At 38.4% G+C, this 18501-nt stretch overlaps 1 protein-coding gene across 1 annotated transcript in view; it reads left to right on the top strand.

Moving 5' to 3' along the window:
- The first annotated feature begins 3344 nt into the window (after positions 1-3344).
- KCNH7 (potassium voltage-gated channel subfamily H member 7) overlaps positions 3345-18501 on the top strand; it is a 453303-nt gene continuing 438146 nt past the window's right edge. The window contains exons 1-2 of the mRNA XM_079924588.1: positions 3345-3617; positions 5286-5516. Of these exons, the coding sequence (XP_079780714.1) occupies positions 3542-3617; positions 5286-5516 (307 nt within the window). The 5' untranslated portion in view covers positions 3345-3541. The remainder of the gene's footprint in view (positions 3618-5285; positions 5517-18501) is intronic.

The raw sequence follows: 18501 nt of genomic DNA, 5'->3' as shown, positions 1-18501 counted from the left end.
GTTAAAAAGTTTTAACATACTGTAAATCCTAAACTACTTAATTTTAAAGTAACAGAGACAAGTAATTTTAAGAATACATCTGAATCTATTCTCTATCCTCACCCATAAGTGTCCTCTGTTCAGTGTTAATCTGTACACTTGATAGGATTTCAGCAGTGGAACTTATGTGCTTTGTTCAGTATTGGGACTTCCAAAAAAAAGTCCCAAATTGCTAAAAACTTATGAAACCTGGCTTCAACACAAAATCTAAAGTTCATTTTTATAGAAGGGGACTGAAGGGAGGGGTGATTTTCCAGCCAGCAAGCAGCCATGATTGCCATCTTCTCGTTTGATTCTATTATTGGCTGAATATGGATTGATGTACTTGTCTCCACTGTACCACTGTATAATGCATGAACACGATTACTGGGGTAATTTAGAAACAGGATGCCTTTAATCTTCTGCTCAGATCAATCAATTACGATATATAGGTTATAGAATGTCCTATGATCTTACACTGAATCCTTAATAGAACTAATCTTAGAGCTAAATGAACTTGGAAAAAATGTGAAGCCCACAGTGATTGCTCATATGAACACAGACAATGGATCTTTAACCATTATATTGTGTAATTACCCAGAACCAATGAACAGAGACCACACTGAAGGTGGTAGGGAAAGAAAGAATACTTTGGGGAACAAAAAGTCGCTTTTCCTCTTGAAGAAGCCACTTTCCCTCCCTTAAGGTGGAATTTCAAGGGTTTCCAGACTCAATAATCTGTGAAAGTTTGTATCAGACTCATAACTAGAGACATTATGCACTGTTACCTTCTGCATGCCAATGCATCTTGTCATAGGACAGATAACTGTGTTTCCAATGTGTGCATTTGGAAATGCCCGTTTCTCTTTAAAGCAATATTCATTCACTGAATTTACATGTGAGTTGAACACAAAATTTTGCCATACAACCTTTCCATAGCTTAGTGTTGTGTTATTATGCCTTTATAGTGTACATGAAACCTTAATTACAATGCACACAATGTGTGGTTTGTTCATTTTTTTCTGGAGTCCTTGATGCATTTTGGGAGGAATACATTTGAGCTTGGGTTCAGCTGAGAAGCTAAGTAGAAAAAGAAGGTATTTTAGAAATGGGATGCAAGTAGAGTTCTGTGTTTCTTCGGACATCCAGTGAAGACAAGTAGTCTATGTGAACATATCAGGGACACTTGCCTGAGTTTGCAGTTCTATTGTCTGTGGCTGGATGTAGACAGAGAGCAGTTGCTAACGGCATAGTCAGAGTCAGCACCATGGATAGCTCCACACGTTTAGTACCTGGGGGACGAACTCTTGTTTCACAAGCCCAGCTGCAGTCAGCAAACAGAAAGATCTACTTTTACTGAAAACGGGGAGAAAATAAAGCCGTACATTGGAGGAGCGTGCCTTTTTATATTCCGAGAGAGGGAACTTCATGGATTCAGGAAAGCTGAAGCTACCATAAGAGCCTAAGGGTTGTCATAGATTTCTTCTTTTTAAGTAAATCTAACCGGAAAATTCAACATTCCCAGGCAATGTTCCTGATTTATTTTCGTTTTTCTGATAGGAAAGATTGAGAATTGCTTAGGTTCTTGTTTTTTTCTTTTTCCTTTTTTCCCCTTGGCTTGAGTTTTCTGGAGCATAAATAAAAGTTATGTTTATTTCCTCGTTATTTATTACAATCCACATGACTCACTTCTTCTTAGCCCTTTGCAGTTCCATTCTCATTTTTTTCACTTCAGACTTCGAGGTTGTAACTGAAAAATTATGAACCCGAGTTACTCAAGGCACAGGCAAAGCAGGTTAATGGGCTGCGAGAACACCCAAAACTCCATCATGTAAGTAGATGTTTTGATAGGACCCTTATCGCCAGCAGAAATAAGAGATTTGTCTGTCTTCTTGTTCTGTAGGTTGTAGTGGTGGCAAATTCCATTTAGAGAAAGGGGCGTGGAAAGGGCTGACTACTTGGTTAAGGGAGGAGATGACATAAATGAAGGGAAAGAAGCATGAAAAACTAGAGAAACAACTTAGAAAACACCCTCCCCTGGCATGGCTTGTCACATATGATTTCGTAAGTCTCCAGGAGGACTATTTGGGCAGAAGTGTATGTATACCATGAGATTGCCGTGTTGGCAGGCTCTGAGAAGCAAGAGCAGAGAGGACTATTCTCTCCCTTGAACCCTTTCCTATCATATACGAGGTGATTTCTTAGAAATGGTAGAAGAAAGCAGAATGGTGTCCCTAGTGTGTTCAGGAGATGAGTGGCATGGGAGGTCACACCAAGGCTGGTAACTCTTAGCCCCACCCACCTTTTGTTCCTGCCCCCTCTTGCCCAGCCTCGCCCATTTCAAACTCCTTCCTTGTTTTGTACCAGTTGCTTACACAGTCTTTGGCCTTCTTATCTTTCTCGCAGACCTTATCACCCCCAACCTTGCAACTCCTCAGGGGTTCAAGCAGTGAAACCGGGCATGCTCAGCGCGGCGCCAGCAGCCTCCGGTCTTTGGGAGGCGCGGCTCAGCGCCGGGCTGGGACATAGTGCCAATTGAGGCCAGGCTTCAGCACCCACCTCCGCTGAGCCCAGGCTTCCGAGCTGCGCCCCGAGGCGCAACCTGCAGCCTTCAGTGGTTCATCCTCAATCTTCAACCTCCTGAGCCACCAGGGCTTAGAAATAGTCTTCACTGAGGGACCGTTTTCCCACCTGTCTTTTCTTTGCAGCTAAGGGTGTTTTAGCTACCGCGGCGTGAGGAGCTCAGGAATGGGGCCCTGGAGCTGGTGGCCATGGAGATCACCTTCCCAGAGTAGCTGTTTGTCACTGAGTTTTGGAGATTTCTTGGCTGGCTTCCGCTAAAGCACGCTTGAGTAATCCGAGCTGTGGCGGCGCCCAAGCTCCCGGGATAAAGGCAGCGCGTGCGTGCGTGTGTGTGTGTGTGTGTGTGTGTGTGTGTGTGTGTGTGTAGAGGGAGAGGGCGGGGATAGAAACGTCAACCACCCCCCACCCCCCAGCCTCCTATTCTTTCTCCCTTTCCTGCAAAAGCCGCCCAAGTCTTCCGTCCCGCCGCCGCACCCCCCCCCCCCCCCCCCCTTAGCCATCCTCACAGGTCTGGGCCACCGCCAGGTTAAGCCCATTTGCGCTGGGAAATCGACGCTGTTTGGGAGAAGAGAAACAGATCGATTGCCCTTGTGACTCCCCGCCCCCTCCCCACCGCACCCCGCCCCCCACCGCTCCCTCCCTCCTTCCGTCCCCCGCCAGCTCCCCTCACCCCGCCTCCTTCCCGCTCCCCACCCCCAAAGCCTCTCCGCCGCGGCAGTCCGGTGCGAGGCCCCCTCCGGAAGGTGAGGGGAATGGATTGGACTCCGGTGGGGAAAGCGGGTGTCTAGAAGTGGTGCTAATGGGAAGAGATTTCTGGTTTCAAAAGAGGATGCTCTGCCACAAAGAGCGGCTCGCGCGCTGGCCTGGGCTCTAGCCGAGGAGAGATCCCGGGAGAACTCCGGAGCTCGCGGGGAGCGCTCCTCGGAAGACCGGGGTCAACATGCCTGTTCGCAGGGGGCATGTGGCACCACAAAACACATTTTTGGGGACAATCATACGGAAATTTGAAGGGCAAAGTAAGTTCATTTGTTCTCTTCTCTCTCCCTCGCTTTCTGCTTTGATAGTGCACTTGGCGTCCGCCGCTTCCAAGCTGAGGAGACGGCAACTCCGGGGCTCTGTCAAGTTCAGAGGCTGTGAAACCGAGTCAGGAGGTTCGAATGGCAGCTCGAGTGTTCTGCCTGTGATATTAATTTTGATTTACATTTTAGATTATGGTCTCCATTATAGGAGGCAATTTGATCCTCCTCTCCCACTGCTCCATTATCTGCCTTGCTACTTAATGCCCTACTCTTGTACTATCTTACAGGGAACGAACTAGTGTAACATGGGTTTATATTTTGTGGCCGTTTTATTGTAGACTTCCAGAAAGTCGGGAGCAGGGCAGAGCATATTATTGGAACAAGAGAATGTTAATGGTAGCAGCGATGTAAATGGCTATGCAAACTGTATTTTATTACCTTGGTTAAACTGCAAGGCTGTGTGGTATGACAGAGATGCTTGCTTTTGCTAGTTTATAGAAGCTAAACTTTGCATTGAATCAATGCAAATCCCAAGCTGGATAATTTGGGAAAAGTAATATCTGATCCGTGTTGATTCCCAAGGCAAACAGTTCATTATTTAAAGAATATTTTTGTCCCTTCATTATCCCCTTAAATTTCCACTAGAAATTTAAAAATTGAAGTGTAATAAGTAAATCGCACAAAGACTGAATGCAGAGAAATGTAATATTCTCATATGCACTAATTATGAGGAATAAATAATTGTTATATAAATACATTAATTTTAGATCCTATACTTGTTCATTTATATTTGACATTTCCTTAAAACTACATTAACACACATTTATTTTGTGCATTATGCAGTTATTTTGACACTGCATTTAGTGATGGGAGGATATAGTACTTTGTGTTCAGAATAAACTTGTGTATCCTGTTTCATATTTTATTTGGGAATAGTAAATATAATTTGTGATCAGAATTAATAAGCCCTTTGTACTAAAATCCCTACTACCATACAAAAATGCAGGGTCCCCCAAAGTAAATGTGAAAAGGTGATAACATGATATTTACTGTGTGTGTGTGTGTAAATATTTTTGTCTTCTGGATAATATATATTATGAAAAGGTGAACCTTTGCGTTATTAAACTACTAATTAACGTGAAATAATTTCATTGCTAATAGTTTCAGGTTTTTTTTTTTTTTAACATGATGTGTGTAGTATGCCTTAGAGAGATAGAGAAAAGCCAAATCCAGGAATAATAACTACTTTAAGAAAGTTGTACTCTAAGGGCCAAGGTTGAAATGAGGAACCTGACAGCTACAGGATGCTTCACTGTTTTGGCATCGAAAATACCTTACAATTAAATGGCATTCTGGAACTATCAGTGGGCCAGCTGCTTATCTGAGTGTGCATTAGGACCCTTGAGAGTTACAGGGCTTGAGAACTAGACTATTTGGGAAATGATTCTCAAAATTTGAAGAAAAGCTTCTTAATACTTTTTGTTAAAACTACTTAGGACCATTAATTTCTTATTTAGAGTTCTTTTTTCTTTTTAAAATCTGGGCAGTTAGCAATATGGGAAGCACCTGCATTTCAGATCTCCTATTATGCAACAAATTGTTCCAGTGTTTATGAGAATCTTGAGGAAGCTTTTTAAAAGGTGCCTTACTATCTTTTTATTACAGATAAAAAATTTATCATTGCAAATGCCAGAGTGCAGAACTGTGCCATCATCTACTGCAACGATGGGTTCTGCGAGATGACTGGTTTCTCCAGGCCAGATGTCATGCAAAAGCCATGCACCTGCGACTTCCTCCATGGGCCCGAGACCAAGAGGCATGATATTGCCCAAATTGCCCAGGCGTTGCTGGGGTCAGAGGAGAGGAAAGTGGAGGTCACCTACTATCACAAAAATGGTAAAGTTTATCCATTTAGGATTCCTTATGTTTTATTCCATTAAAATGAAATTTTGACAATTGATTACTGAAAGTTCATAGTGAGAGAAGCCCCTAATATTCAATTGGAGATATATGATTTGCTTGTAGTGTTGCAGGATTCAAGAAATGTGGAGACTCTCATTAGTGGACTAGTAGGGACAATTTCTCTTTTGAATAAGGGTACTCTGTACTCTTCAAAAGTCCAGTAACTTAATGTCACTGAGGACAAAATGCCACAAATCAATCTCACTGTCTTCCCTAAGGAATAACTTAAAAGCCAATAATTTCCTGGTTGCGTTGATATGCATTTAGTAGGAGAGAAATAAGGTTTTATTTGCTTGAACTTGAAAAGATTTCACAGTCTTGTAGAAAAATGTATATCTGGAACTAAGACTGTTACTGTTATAGATGTCTCTTGGCTCTTCGGCTTTATTTGGTAGGCAATGCCTCTTGTTTCTTTTGATCCTTTTTATATAAGATTAAGGATGATATATAGGAACTTATAAAATTGGTCTAGTAAACCTATGTCTATTCAAATAATAAAGCCTGTTCATGTATTCAAGATTTTTCCTAAAGTAAGAAATGGAGAAAAGGAACTATGATATGTAGAATTATTAGTATTCATTTTTATAGCTGCAGCAAAACTGGCATCTGAAACTTAAGGTCATACCTCAACTTCAAGGGCACTCCTCCTCCTTTTTTAGTCTTGCTATGGGAGCGTAAGCATGTTAGACCTGTAATAGTTCTCAAAGAAATGGGCATGCATTCATTATATACATAATGTATGTATATTAACTCACATGTACGAATATTCAGATATACCCATTTTAAAGTATATACATTCTCAAATGTGAACACTTAATGATATCTGACAATTTAGAACTTAAAGATAAATCAATTAAAAATGCATGTTATAGTTTGTTTTGTTGATATTGCTTATCATTTTTTAAATTCCATTGATAGAAATCAGTGAGGCAGAGGGGTATCTGGTCAGATTTTTAGGTAACTCTTAAGATTTATAAACGAGTAAATGAGTGATATGTTATAGCTTATATCATATAATGACTCATCATTTGGTAAAATACATTCTAACAGGGAAAAGCTTTAGCTCTTCCTCTTATTTTCTTATAATTAAATATTTCATAATAGAAAATGTACAACTCTTAATTACTGGATTTTCCTTAACATCATCTTAAGTGGGTATGAATAACAAAGTGTGACTGGAACAGGTTTGTATAACTTTGGATTAATCTGGAATGAAATCAGTTATATCATTACCAGTCAAAATAGAGATAGGGTTTAAAGTTCTCATTTTCCCCCTACTTTTCAATCAGTAGGGTTGGCATACTAGAAATAGCTTAATTGCTCTGTTGTCTTGAAAGCATTTCTTGGACAGAGGCTCTCACTACTCAAATGCAGTTCATCTTTTTTGTGTGTGTATCTGATGCCAACAGTTGAATGTCTGACATTTTTTCCCATATGAGTATCTATCACGATGTCCCATAGTCTGTATTGTGGTTACTGTAGGGTGTGTTGGTCCTAATGTTTTCTGGTACATTTAAGAATTTTTTCAACTTGTAGAATTTAAGTATAAAATGAATCTGGACTGTATGGATCACTTAGATACTAACTATATTTTCAGACCATATTTTCAGATAGAAAAGAGTGTTATTTATTAAACTGCAAGTAAAATGGTGATGTTTGGAAGCCTAGTTTAATTTGTACAATGTGACTGTGTAAAATGATCTCAAAACACCTTTAAAAACCAATTTAATGTGGAGTCACAAACATGGATATAAAAATTTCTACAGTAAAAGTGCTGGTACATTGACTAATGCAAATCATACCATCAGTGATTTGCTTGGTTATATGAATTAAAACCTCCTTGTTTTAGACAAGGAATCTTTATTTGGAAGCTTGTTTAGGTATATAAATATCAACCTTTGGTGATAATTTTGATTCTGTTGCCTTCATTTTCAGCTGTGACTCAATCTACAAGGGCTTGAGTATCCTCAGATACTCAAATGCTGCCTATTTTGCTTTTACTGATAATGGAGAAAATGAGGTGATGGGCCAGCTTTTTCTTTTTTTCCAAAGAAAAATATTAATTTGAATGACCTTTGTAGATTCAGAAGACACAGTTAGACTTATTTGCTCTGAATGTAATAAACTTGTGTTTTTGCTACTAGTTCAGATACCTTGAATAGAATCTTCTGAGTGTATTAGTTTTATTCACATGGCAACTGCAAAATCAGTCAGAGCTTGTGAAGTTCAAATGCTTTGAAAGTCTTCCCTGCCAGCCACTCTACATTTATAAAAGCAGGAAAGGACAAGATCGCCAGCATTTTCATTGGTTTGTTTCCCAAAGTTTCCTTAATCCTTTAAAATTGAGGTCATTTACTTTTGAGAGGTTCTTGGTTTCGTAAGTATATGCAGTAAATGCTTCCTTTATTTATGCTTTATTTAGCATTTCATTGTAATATGAATCGTGATGCAATAAGCACAATGAGCAAATTAACAAAAAGTTGAGATATACTGTTTCCACTTTTTCCATTCTCTCCCACTGGAGTAACAAAAACATGCCCATGGCATTATTTCTGAAAGCTTGTTTTCCAAAGTGACCCAGAGGCTTTATAAGCAGTTTAAACTTTTGATCTATGCAAGGAGTTCACATTGACGTGGTGTATGGTGAGCTGCATGATCACCACTGTGAAGCGATGCTTCCTACAATATTCCTTTATGTGATTTTACCAGGTCCAGTTGGGCTTGCTGTTTACCAGAAAATCAATTTTTTAAAACCTAGTTATTTGCAGTAGGAATATTTGACAGCCTTTCCTTTGAGGATTCTATTTTACGGCTTAAGTCATTATTGCATAAATCATTCTTGGCAGCTGTGAAATATTGCTTGAGGTGATAAAGCTGTAAATCTTTTGACATAAAACTCTAATTATACAAAACTATAATTACGCTGAAGCTTATATAAGGATGGGCATGTATTTTAATAGCATAATACATGTACTTTAAAAACACCTTTTTTAAGCAATAGTGATTGAGAAATAGCAAACACTTCAGCTATTAACTAGCTCATAGTTTGGAGATGATGTTAATAGTAAGGTAACAGAAGAACCATTTAGTTGGTCATCCTTTAATTTATTGCTCATCTCTGGTTTGGGGTGTGTCGTGCAACAGAGGTAGCTAGTTGAAGGGCTAAACTGCTTCCGTCACATCTAGATATGTGATTTTTACCTTAAATTATCAAGCCACTCTAAACATTTGGAAAAATCAAAGTAAATTTCTCCAAGAGAAATAAAGGTCTTAACTCAGTAGGAAAACAGGACTTAAAATGCATTATTTTTAGAGGTCAGAGTGTTTCTGTATTTTTGCCACTATGCTTTCAGACATAGTGCAATGGCAACTTTTTTTTTTTTTTTTTTTTTAGCAAATCAGAAATATCCCTATCTTTGTGTTGCTTTTAAAGAACTAAAGGATGAGAAGGGACTGAGGGAAGTCCTTTTCTGATCCAGTCAGAGACCAGATCCAGACAGGGCACCAGTCATGCTGGGACCAGTACAAAGTTCCAGAGGTATTGTTTGATTCAACTCAACTCAAAAGAGGTTTTGGTTTGGTAAGATTGAATCTACCATCTCTAAGAATTATGAGAAAAGGCCTTATAGAAAATGCTGTGTTGTTAGGAGTATAGGTGAAGATGCATACCGAGTGCCACCTCTCTCTCAGGTAAGGTCTTAGGCACTAGAGAAACAGTAGGAGGAGATGCAAAGGAGTATCCAACCTTATCTCTGCTTTCAGGATGTTTGAATCATAGAGTGACTAATGTGCATTTCCATCTTCTAAACCCCAAGATGTTTTCTTGAAATTATTTTTAAAGAAAAACACTATATAGACTATGAATTGAAGAAGCTTTTATATAAATGGAGACCAGAATTTCGGGTTAATTACCACTCTTCCTTTGTTCCCCAGATCTAAAATAAACTTGTCTATTTCCTCTCACCTTTTGTCACTATACATAATACAAACTTATTAAAGAGGCAGTGTAGTTTAGTTAAAATTTTAATAGCTCCAAAATAAATTTTATAATAGCTTTATATGTTATATGGCATGCAAATATTCAGCCCTCTCAATTCCTGAATTGTATAAGTAGAGATAAAGATGGTAGTCTTTAGAGAAAACTAGAAATATATTTTGTGTGCGTGTAATTCAAGCAACAAGAAAGTTTTCCAGGGAGGAGCTTGCCTAGAATGTGTTTCGGTGTTCATTTAAACTTTCAGTTTATACATTTTCATGCTCCGTCCAGTAGTATATAGTAACAACAGTAACATAATCTACATTTTCTTTTACATAACTAAACTTCATAACATTTCATGGACTCTAGTTATTGTATAGAATTTAGATTTGATCAATTGTATTTGTTGATAAAATAAGAATTCTCAAGAAACACTCCTCCTCACAGTTTGAAAATTTTATTTCAGTATTGTCCCAAGTGAAAACAAAATGTCCTAAAACTGTGGGTGGGCTCTGTTCATCAGCCCTTTTCCCCACCACCAGCACCATACCTCTAAACAGGGTTGGTGCTGAAAAGAAGCTGTCTTGTCTGCCAGCTTGTGGAATAACTACTCAGTTACTTTCTCACCCAAGGGGCTTGAGAACACGGTCAGCTTAGGGCTATAGGCATAGGCTAGACTTAGTGGGAGGAACCGACTTCTCTGGCTTCTACTGGCTTCCAGTGTTGTTTTTATTTTTATTTTTTGGCTATAAATAGTCACTAAATCAATTACTGGTGGCGGCAGAGAGAGTCCTAGGATAATTCATTCGCAGGGAAGTAGCAGTTGGAGTATAAAATGTTAAGACATCAACATTCATCTGGCCATCTAGTCTAGAAACCTCAGGGTCATTTTCTGTTGTTTGCTCTCTGTTCTCCCTAAACCCAGTTGGTCACCAATTCCTTTCAATATTTACATCTGAAATATCTCCTAATGCCAACCCCACGTTTCCATCATTGCCAAGTGCTCTGTTGAAGCCCTCTTCATCCTTCTTCTGGAGGATTGAGGACTGAAGCTTCCCTCCCTTTACAATTCATTCTCTATAATACCATCAGAGAGCTATTTCTGAAATAAAAATCGCATACCACTGATGACTTATCAGAGCCAAAAGTCATTGTAAATGAATTTCATGTACTAAATAATGAGTACAGCAATCCCATAAGATACATGCTCTTCTTATCCTTATTTTATGAGGAGAACCCTGCACCTGAGAGAGATGAACTCGCCAAATCACACTTAAGTGGTGATGCCCAAGCCCTTAAAAACTTTTCCATATTTTCTGCTCAAAGTACTTAGGTCATGCCTTGGCTTAAAAAGCTATCTTAACTCCTTAAAACTCTCACTGATAAAGTTCTGGACTCTTTAGTATGATACTTGGTGCCTTCAGAGTTGAATTCACTTGGGTTTTTAAGTAGGATGTATTTAGAGGAACTAGCTGGACCCCCAGCTCTGACAGTAACTAGGTGAACTTGATCAAGTTTACCTTCTTGGTGCCTCAGTTTCCTTTTCTGATATATATTTGGAGAATAACATCTACTTTGTTAGGCTGATTGAATGTTTTATATAGAACAAAGTACATAGCATTATTTATAGTATGGTTTCTTGCCTATAATAAGTGTTTGATAAATATCAATTAGTTGAATATCTTGCAACTCCACATCTCCTACAAATCTTATGTTCCCATAATACTGGACTGCTCAGAGTTTCTCAAAGAAGCCATGCGCTTTTATTTCACCAAGGCTTTGTTTACCCTTCAGAAGTCTTCCTTTACCTATGATAAACACCGCAAAGTCTCTGTGACGGGATTGCATTTCCCTCAGCTTCTCACCCTAAAGAAAGCATTATCATCCTTCCAAAGACAGATCAAAACAAATCTCTGTGATGTTCTTCCTGATGCCCCCACTGCCTGTTCCTGAACATTAACATTCCTCTGTATCTCTACAACCCTTGGTTCTCGACTCCAGGGTAGCACCCCTGGGATGTGCTACGTGTCATTATATGTTATTGTAGTTAATTTTGAGCTCATCCAAAGGAAATACCAAGTCTTATTAATTTCTGTGTCCAGAATGTATGGAAGACAGCCTGGTATGAACTACGTGCTCAATTAGCATTCACACAAAGAACACAGAGAAGATAAGAAATGGAACCATAGAGCTGGGGAAACAAAAAACAGATTAACATCAGGAGATGTGCAAAGTGTGTTATAGGGAAAGTGTGATGTTTTGATTTTTCTTCTTTTTTTTTTTTAACATCTTTATTGGAGTATAATTGCTTTACAACAGTGTGTTAGTTTCTACTGTATGACAAAGTGAATCAGCTATACGTATACATATATCCCCATATCCCCGCCTTCTTGTGTCTGCCTCCCACCCTCCCTATCCCACCCCTCTAGGTGGTCACAAAGCACTGAGCTGATCTCCCTGTGCTAGGCAGCTGCTTCCCAAGAGCTATCTGTTTTACATTTGGTAGCGTATATATGTCCACGCCACTCTCTCACTTCGTCCCAGCTTACCCTTACTCCTCACCGTGTCCTCAAGTCCATTCTCTAAGTCTGTGTCTTTATTCCTGTCTTGCCCCTAGGTTCTTCAGAACCACTTTTTTTTTTTTTTAGATTCCATATATATGTGTTAGCATACGGTATTTGTTTTTCTCTTTCTGACTTACTTCACTCTGTATGACAGACTCTAGGTCCATCTGCCTCACTACAAAAAACTCAATTTCGTTTCTTTCTATGGCTGAGTAATATTCCATTGTATATATGTGCCACATCTTCTTTACCCATTCATCTGTCGATGGACACTTAGGTTGCTTCCATGTCCTGGCTATTGTAAGTAATGCTGCAGGGAACATTGTGGTACATGACTCTTTTTGAATTATGGTTTTTTCAGGGTATATGCCCAGGAGTGGGATTGCTGGGTTGTATGTTAGTTCTATTTTTAGTTTTTAAGGAACCTCCATACTGTTCTCCAGGGTGGCTGTATCAATTTACATTCCCACCAACAGTGCAAGAGGGTTCCATTTTCTCCACACCCTCTCCAGCATTTATTATTTGTAGATTTTTTGATGATGGCCATTCTGACTGGTGTGACGAGATACCTCATTGTAGTTTTGATTTGCATTTCTCTAATGATTAGTGATGTTGAGCATCCTTTCATATGATTGCTGGCAATCTGTATATCTTCTTTGGAGAAATGTCTATTGAGGTCTTCTGCCCATTTTTGGATTAGGTTGTTTGTTTTTTTGATATTGAGCTGCATGAGCTGCTTATATATTTTGGAGATTAATCCTTTGTCAGTTGCTTCATTTGCAATATTTTCTCCCATTCTGAGGGTTGTCTTTTTGTCTTGTTTATGGTTTCCTTTGCTGTACAAAAGCTTTTAAGTTTCATTAGGTCCCATTTGTTTATTTTTGTTTTTATTTCCAGTTCTCTAGGAGGTGGTTCAAAAAGGATCTTGCTGTGACTTATGTCGTACAGTGTTCTGCCTATGTTTTCCTCTAAGACTTTTATAGCATCTGGCCTTACATTTAGGTCTTTAATCCATTTGGAGTTTATTTTTGTGTATGGTGTGAGGGAGTGTTCTAATTTCATTCTTTTACATGTAGCTGTCCAGTTTTCCCAGCACCACTTATTGAAGAGACTGTCTTTTCTCCATTGTATATTCTTGCCTCCTTTATCAAAGATAAGGTGATCATAGGTGCATGGGTTTATCTCTGGGCTTTCTATTCTGTTCCATTGATCTGTCTTTCTGTTTTTGTGCCAATACCATACTGTTTTGATTACTGTAGCTTTGTAGTATAGTCTGAAGTCAGGGAGCCTGATTCCTCCAGCTCCGTTTTTCTTTCTCAAGATTGCTTTGGCTATTCGGGATCTTTTGTGTTTCCATACAAATTGTGCAATCTTTTGTTCTAGTTCTGTGAAAAATGCCATTGGTAGTTTGATAGGGATTGCATTGAATCTGTATATTGCTTTGGTAGTATAGCATTTTCACAATGTTAATTCTTCCAATCCAAGAACATGGTATATCTCTCCATCTATTTGTATCGTGTTTAATTTCTTTCATCAGTGTCTTATAGTTTTCTGCATACAGGTCTTTTGTCTCCTTAGGTAGGTTTATTCCTAGGTATTTTATTCTTTTTGTTGCAACCGTAAATGGGAGTGCTTCCTTCATTTCTCTTTCAGATTTTTCATCATTAGTGTATAGGAATGCAAGAGATTTCTGTGCATTAATTTTGTATCCTGCTACTCTACCACATTCATTGATTACCTCTAGTAGTTTTCTGGTAGCATCTTGAGGATTCTCTATGTATAGTATCATGTCATCTGCAAACAGTGACAGTTTTACTTCTTTTCCAATTTGGATTCCTTTTATTTCTTTTTCTTCTCTGTTTGCTGTGGCTAAAATTTCCAAAACTATGTTGAATAATAGTGGTGAGAGTGGGACACCTTGCCTTGTTCCTGATCTTAGAGGAAATGGTTTCAGTTTTTCACCATTGAGAATGATTTTGGCTGTGGGTTTGTCATATATGGCCTTTATTATGTTGAGGTATGTTCCCTCTATGCCTATTTTCTGGAGAGTTTTTATCATGAATGGGTGTTGAATTTTGTTGAAAGCTTTTTCTGCATCTATTGAGATTATCATATGGTTTTTATCCCTCTTTGTTAATATGGTGTATCACATTGATTGATTTACGTATATTGAAGAATCCTTGCATTCCTGGGATAAACCCCATTTGATCATGGTGTATGATCCTTTTAATGTGCTGTTGGATTCTGTTTGCTAGTATTTTGTTGAGAATTTTTGCATCAGTGTTCATCAATGATATTGGCCTGTTCTTAGAAACAATTTTCAACTTAATTTTATTAACGGACCTATTTCTTTGCTTAATAAACTAAGGTTTTAAATAATCTTCATAGCCTATAACTATGTAGATAACTAGAAAAATATTTAATAAAGAGAAGAATTGGTAACTAGGAACTATTAAGCCGTTACCCGTATTCATTTGCCACCAAATCAAAATGTCTCTCACTAGTGTCTCCAATAATCTCTGTGTAATAGCCAGACACAAAGTTCTCTTGTGACTTGAATTCATTGCTATGTTTGACACAGTTACCCCACCGACTATACAAGTTACGCAGTATTGGCATTTTATATCTTGTAGAACATCTCATCCCTCTCTGTTTCCCTTGAGAATTCTTAATTGGTAGTGAAGCTTGATCTTAGGGTCACTCAATAATGAGTGTTAAATCTACAATAATAAAGTTAGCTTATTAAAAACAATACAAATAATAATAATTATTATTGTCAAATGAATGTTTTCTCTCTCTTTACTGTGCTGTCTACATTTAGCAAAATTATAGAACTACCAAGAAGCAATGGAATCAGGCAGTAGTAAGGCATTAATCACCATAGTGAGGAAATTTGTCCTGTTAACTGAACGATTAGGAAGGTCAAATTACCACTTGTCACAGATGCGTTACAAGAAAACCGAGCACCAGGCTTCTATCACCATGACTGAACATTTCATATCTTCCTCTTGCTTCTTTAATTTGTATGAAATATCTAATTAAGAAAATCAAAGTACTCTTTCTGTAGACAGTTAAATTGTTGTTGAGGCAGTCCCACGCCCTTTGCTCAGTTAAGTGGATCTGTGTGTGTACAAGCGCTCCTTTTTGTGGTTTCCACTGTTTTGTGGAGTGTCTCGCACTACTTTTTACTTCTAAAAAGGGTAAAATAGCCTTAGCTGGTGCTTGGTGGATAAGAATTGGGGAGAAGGAGTGAGAGAGGACTGGGGTGTATTTTGGACCTTAGTCCCACTCAGTTTCTAAAATAACCTCAAACTGGACTGCACTGGTGGGCAGGGCTGTCGGAGCCATGCTGCTTTGGTTCACCTGGCTTTTTCCTCCAGGACAACCAGTCAGAAGATGTTGTTACAGCAGGTGGAATCTCACCATTACTGGTTTTGTTGTCTCCTTTTTTCCTTCTTTCCTGAGAATCATTAGGAGTGTTTCTATTGTCCTTCACTGTTTTGATAGGACATTAATTTTTGCATGTTGTTTGAAATATCGGTTTTGAGAAACATGTAATAACTGCATGGGTTCAAGACAACTTAAAATGACTGTCTCTTCTTATACTGACCTCTGTGTTCCAAACACCCTTCTTAATTCTATTCAGTGAAATCTGTATTAATTACTCAAGATGATGGATGTGATGACAAAAATTAAAGTACAAAATTGGTGGTGGTTTCATAATCAATTTCTCAAAGATCAAGTAAAGAACAAAATCTAGGAAAAACTAAATAAGGTATTTATATGTAAAAAAAAAACTATTTGTGTTAGAAAAGATCACCTATTGAAGTCACAGCCCTAAGGGCTTTGAATATACTAATTAAGACTGCATTAATTCAGTAAATGCGGGCTTCCCTGGTGGCGCAGTGGTTGAGGGTCCGCCTGCCGAGGCAGGGGACACAAGTTCGTGCCCCGGTCCGGGAAGATCCCACATGCCGCGGAGCGGCTGGGCCCGTGAGCCATGGCCGCTGAGCCTGCGCATCCGGAGCCTGTGCCTCGCAACGGGAGAGGCCACAACAGTGAGAGGCCTGCGTACCGCAAAAAAAAAAAAAAAAAAATTCAGTAAATGCAACATGCAACATTATATGTTGTGTGACTAATTTTTAAACACGTTCCCATTTACTTCTCTTAGCTAAATTAGTTAAATTTTCTTCCGGTTTTGCTAAAAATTTCCATGTACACCATCCATTTTCTTTAATCGTGTTAATCAGTTAATGTTTAGCTACACATTTATTTAGGTCTTTTATATACATGGTTGTGCACTCTGGGTTTTAATTCTTCTGGTTGTAGTTCATGGACCATAGTCCTCCACCCAATATAGATCTTTTCCCAAAGGATTAATGTTAATTGAGTTTCAATTCTGTACAGGCTCTTTATATAAATTACTTTATCTGATTTTCATGACAGCTTTGGGAGTAGACATTATCCCACTTTACAGATTAACATGAAGCTCAGAGTAAAGTGCTGATGATCACAGGGCAAAGTGGAGATGCGGTTTAAAATCTAGATTTGTCTATGCTTACAAACTTTGTTGCCTCCAAATGATACACTTTTTAAACCTTACTCTACCCCATCCTATATGTCCCAATTCTAGTTATTAATCATAGATTCTTATTGATTGTTTGAGGTGTGAATCTGATTAATTTAATTTGCACCAAAGGGTGAATGAATGAAGCAAGCTTTATCCTAGGTATTTTGTATTTTAAACAGGACGATCATTCAAAATGAATCTCTGTTTGGCAGGATGTTCGATTTCAGTAGGTTGATTATAGCTGGTGTGTGCCTGTAATGTTTGCATTATTATTAATGGCACTCTTTTTTATTCTTAAATGTGTCTCTGTTTTGGACTGTCAGCTTAGGTTTGGGGGACATTTTTATTTAAGGCCCCCTCAGCTACTATGTGTCTGTTTCCTTATCCAGGAAATCCAGAAGAAAATGCATGGGGTAGTGTGATTCAGGAGCAGAAGCCCTAATGTAGTCTTATCCTCTCTCCTTCCTACAACAAGGTTTTATTTCCTGGCAAAATTATGTGATTTAACAAAAGTCACCAAAGTATTTAAAAGGGAAATCTAATTTACTGGTATGAAGAGGGTTTGGTTTATTTAAAACATCTCCAGCTTTTTTCATCTTGGGCCAAATGTCAGACTCAGTTCCTGCTACACATCCTACGATCTTGTGCCTTCCAGCTCCTCCCAGAGCCTGCTATTCTCTCCTTTACATGATATCTAAATTTCTCAGGCAACCTTGTCCACAGTTCCTAACATTTTTTCCCCTTGTCTCTACAAGAACACCTATGAAATTTTCTTGTAATAATTTGTTCTATGTCTGTCTCTTCCACTCAAAGTTAAACTCTCTGAAGGGACTTATCAACACACTTATTTTGAAAAGGGAGGAAATGGAAGGAGAGCAAAAAATTAATTTAAAAGAACCCAGGAATACACCTGTTAACTGATGAAAATGTCAGGTAGCACGTTCTAGAGAAGTCTCACTCATTCAACATCCTGTGCCTAGATATGGGAGTTGTAAAAATTAACAACTTATGTTGTTTATTAGTTGAGTAATTTAACTTGCTGCCATGTGGCTTGTATCTTATGAAGCAGTTTGTTCTAGTACTCAATAACCTGTAGCTTTTTCTAAAAAGACATAACAACTAATCAGCCTTCTTCAGTTCACCTAGAAGGAGAGACGTGAATGGTTAGGACAGTCCAGATAGATCCTTAATGTCTACACAGTCAGCTGATTCTGGTGGGGCAAACACAGGTCAATAAAAGGGAGAATATGTCTACATGTTCTTATAATAATGTATGCAAATTTGCAAGCCATCCTAGCTGTCCCTGGATCTTCTTAGTTGAATACACGTGATCAAATACTCATAAAACTTTGCAATTATTCTGATGTCTTTTTCTGCTGTGTTTCTCCACACACTGAATACAGTCTCGAACTTCCATGTGTCTCCAAACACATTTAATTCTTTTGCCCCAACTCTGAGTCATGGATTGAGATCGTAAGGCCTGTATGGTATCAGCAGACACTTCATCAGTCACATCCTGATACAGGATTTCACCACCTCAGCAAGGACTTCACGTCTACTCTCTGTCAATGTGGTGTAACTTGACTGTCAAAAAATTAGAAAATAAGAGAAGAGATAGAAAAAAAAAAAACCTATAATCTTGAACCTAAGAGATAGCCACTGTTAAAATGATGGCATGTATTGTCTATAATTTTTCTACCAAAGACACATACACTCACACATGCACACACACCCACTTTTGTTTTATATGATCAGGAGAGCATTATATATACCAAACTCTAGCCTGTTTTCCTCACTGAAAACTTTATC

This window comes from Stenella coeruleoalba (genome assembly GCF_951394435.1).
Source record: "Stenella coeruleoalba genome assembly, chromosome: 6".
NCBI classification, from domain to species: Eukaryota; Metazoa; Chordata; class Mammalia; order Artiodactyla; family Delphinidae; genus Stenella; species Stenella coeruleoalba.
This window is presented reverse-complemented; position numbering and strand designations above follow the sequence as displayed.